The sequence below is a fragment of the Diabrotica virgifera genome, chromosome 4 (genome assembly GCF_917563875.1).
Source record: "Diabrotica virgifera virgifera chromosome 4, PGI_DIABVI_V3a".
Lineage (NCBI taxonomy): Eukaryota > Metazoa > Arthropoda > Insecta > Coleoptera > Chrysomelidae > Diabrotica > Diabrotica virgifera.
Window position 1 is genome coordinate 149,837,324 of NC_065446.1, and position 2,222 is coordinate 149,839,545.

Consider the following 2,222-nt stretch of genomic DNA (forward strand, 5'->3'; position numbering starts at 1 on the left):
AGCCAAGCAACTGTTTAGTATTGAACTCAACAGTCCATATCATGTAAAATGAGACATTATATCATTGGGAGCGACCAATCTGATGAAAAGTGCTTGGTATATAATTTGATATATATGCTACCATCAATCCTTAAAAATTAATAAATTATCAACGTACTAACCCATATAATAATACACTTAGATCTTGAAAATTTTACTTTTCGCAGATATAAAAACTATCTTGAAAATATGTGTTTACAAAAACACTTGTATTCACCTACGATAAATGATTTATGGAAGGCATCCTACCTTTAATGAGGTTACGGTCCATGTTTTTCGTGTATCTACCAAGAGATTCAACAAAATGCAAATGTAACACTGTTTCTTTTGTAACATTGTTCCCGCACTTCCCCTACATTATATGTATAGACATTTTATGTATAGAACAGGGTATTTAGTAAAAAATAAATCGATTTTTAAAAACAAACCTATTTTGCTACCTTATTGCGTTCGGGATGACGTCCGGAAAAAAGTATAAAATCGAAAATAGTTGGAAATGCATGATTGCGTATACAATACAGTGCAGGGGTCGGCAACACGTCGATCGCGATCGACCAGTCTATCTTAACCTTAGTCCGAGTCGCTCGTCGTGCGAATCGAATAAAATAAAAAATATAACATATTATATAAACATATATAAAGTAGATAGACCGTTGAATTATCCGTAATTATCCAAAAAATTGTTCAATCCGAAAATTATCCGATTGTCCACGAAATTATCCGTAAATCAAGTCGGCGATAAAACTAAAGTCACCACTCTAGCTTCTTACAAAGTGTCTCAAGTTATTATTGCCAAAAAGAAGAAACCCTTTGAAGATGGCGAGTACATAAAGGAATGTTTTGTAGAAGCTGCAAACTGCCTATGTGAAGGTTTTAAAAATAAATACGAAATAATGTCGGCTATAAACTCCCTCCAGCTTTCAGCGCGAACCGTAACTAGACGAGTGGAAGATATGTCAGAAGATGTTGTTTCCCAGATGAAGACGGACTTACAGCGATGTATTTTCTTCTCCTTACAATTTGACGAGTCCACAGATATCAGTGATACGTCCCAATTAGCCATATTTGTCAGAATGATATTCGATGATTTTACTGCTAAGGAAGAACTTGTTAAAATTATTCCCTTAAAAGGGCGGACTCGAGGTGAAGACATATTTTCTTCCGTTCAAGATTATTTTATCTCTGAAAACATTCCACTTCAGAAAGTGGTTGGCATTAAAACTGACGGAGCCCCAGCGTTTACTGGAGTGCATAACGGCTTCATTGCCCTTTGCCGCAAAGATGACACGTTTCCAAATTTTTTAACATACCACTGCATCGTGCATCAACAAGCACTTTGTGGTAAATTTTTAAATGCCGACAATGTTATGAAAGTCGTTGTTAAACTTGTAAACCAAGTAAGAGCTCATGCTTTGCAGAGAAGACAGTTCCGAACTATAATTGCAGAAATGAATCTAGAATACGGAGAATTGCTTCTGCATACAGAGATACGCTGGTTAAGCAAGGGAAAGATTCTTCGGCGCTTTTATGAGCTCCTACCAGCTTTAATCGCTTTTCTTAAGGAGCGTAAAGAAGACTACTCAACATTAGAAGAACCCGCATGGTTGAGAGATTTTGGAATCTTGACCGATGTCATAGGAAAGCTGCATGAATTAAATTTGCAGCTTCAGGGTAAAGAAAAAAGTATTCTTCAAATGATTTCCGAAGTAAAGTCATTCATTGCGAAACTTGAACTATGGGGAAAAATCTACTGGAAGGAAATTTAAAACATTTTCCTTGTTTAAAAGAAGTAATCGAAAAATAAGTAGTAAACGTTCAACCTTACACAGGAGAGGGGCATATAGAAATGTTGAGCAGACTGACGCATTAATTCGATACCCGATTTAGTGACTTCAACAAAATTGAAGCGATTGTTCAGTTTGTATCTTATCCGTACATGCCTCTCGATGCAGAAAGCTTATCCCAAACCATCGAACAGCATTTCAGCGAAAGCAGACCAGAGACTGAATTAGAAATAGTCACACTGCAGAATGATTTGTGTTTGAAGAGCGTTGCCGGAAAAGAAAATTTTTGGTGTTAGTGTCCAAACAGACATACCCAATCCTAGTCAATGTTGCTTTGAAAATGAGTGCCCTTTTTTATTCCACCTACCTTTGTGAATCAACGTTTTCAAACATGAAGTT

The 2,222-nt window shown here is 36.4% G+C and overlaps 1 protein-coding gene across 1 annotated transcript; it reads left to right on the top strand.

The window, feature by feature from the left end:
- Window positions 1-932: 932 nt before the first annotated feature.
- Window positions 933-1,805, top strand: LOC114340234 (general transcription factor II-I repeat domain-containing protein 2A-like). The gene has a single exon (XM_028290950.2). It carries the CDS (start codon window positions 933-935, stop codon window positions 1,803-1,805), a length of 873 nt encoding a protein of 290 aa, XP_028146751.2.
- Window positions 1,806-2,222: the final 417 nt, after the last annotated feature.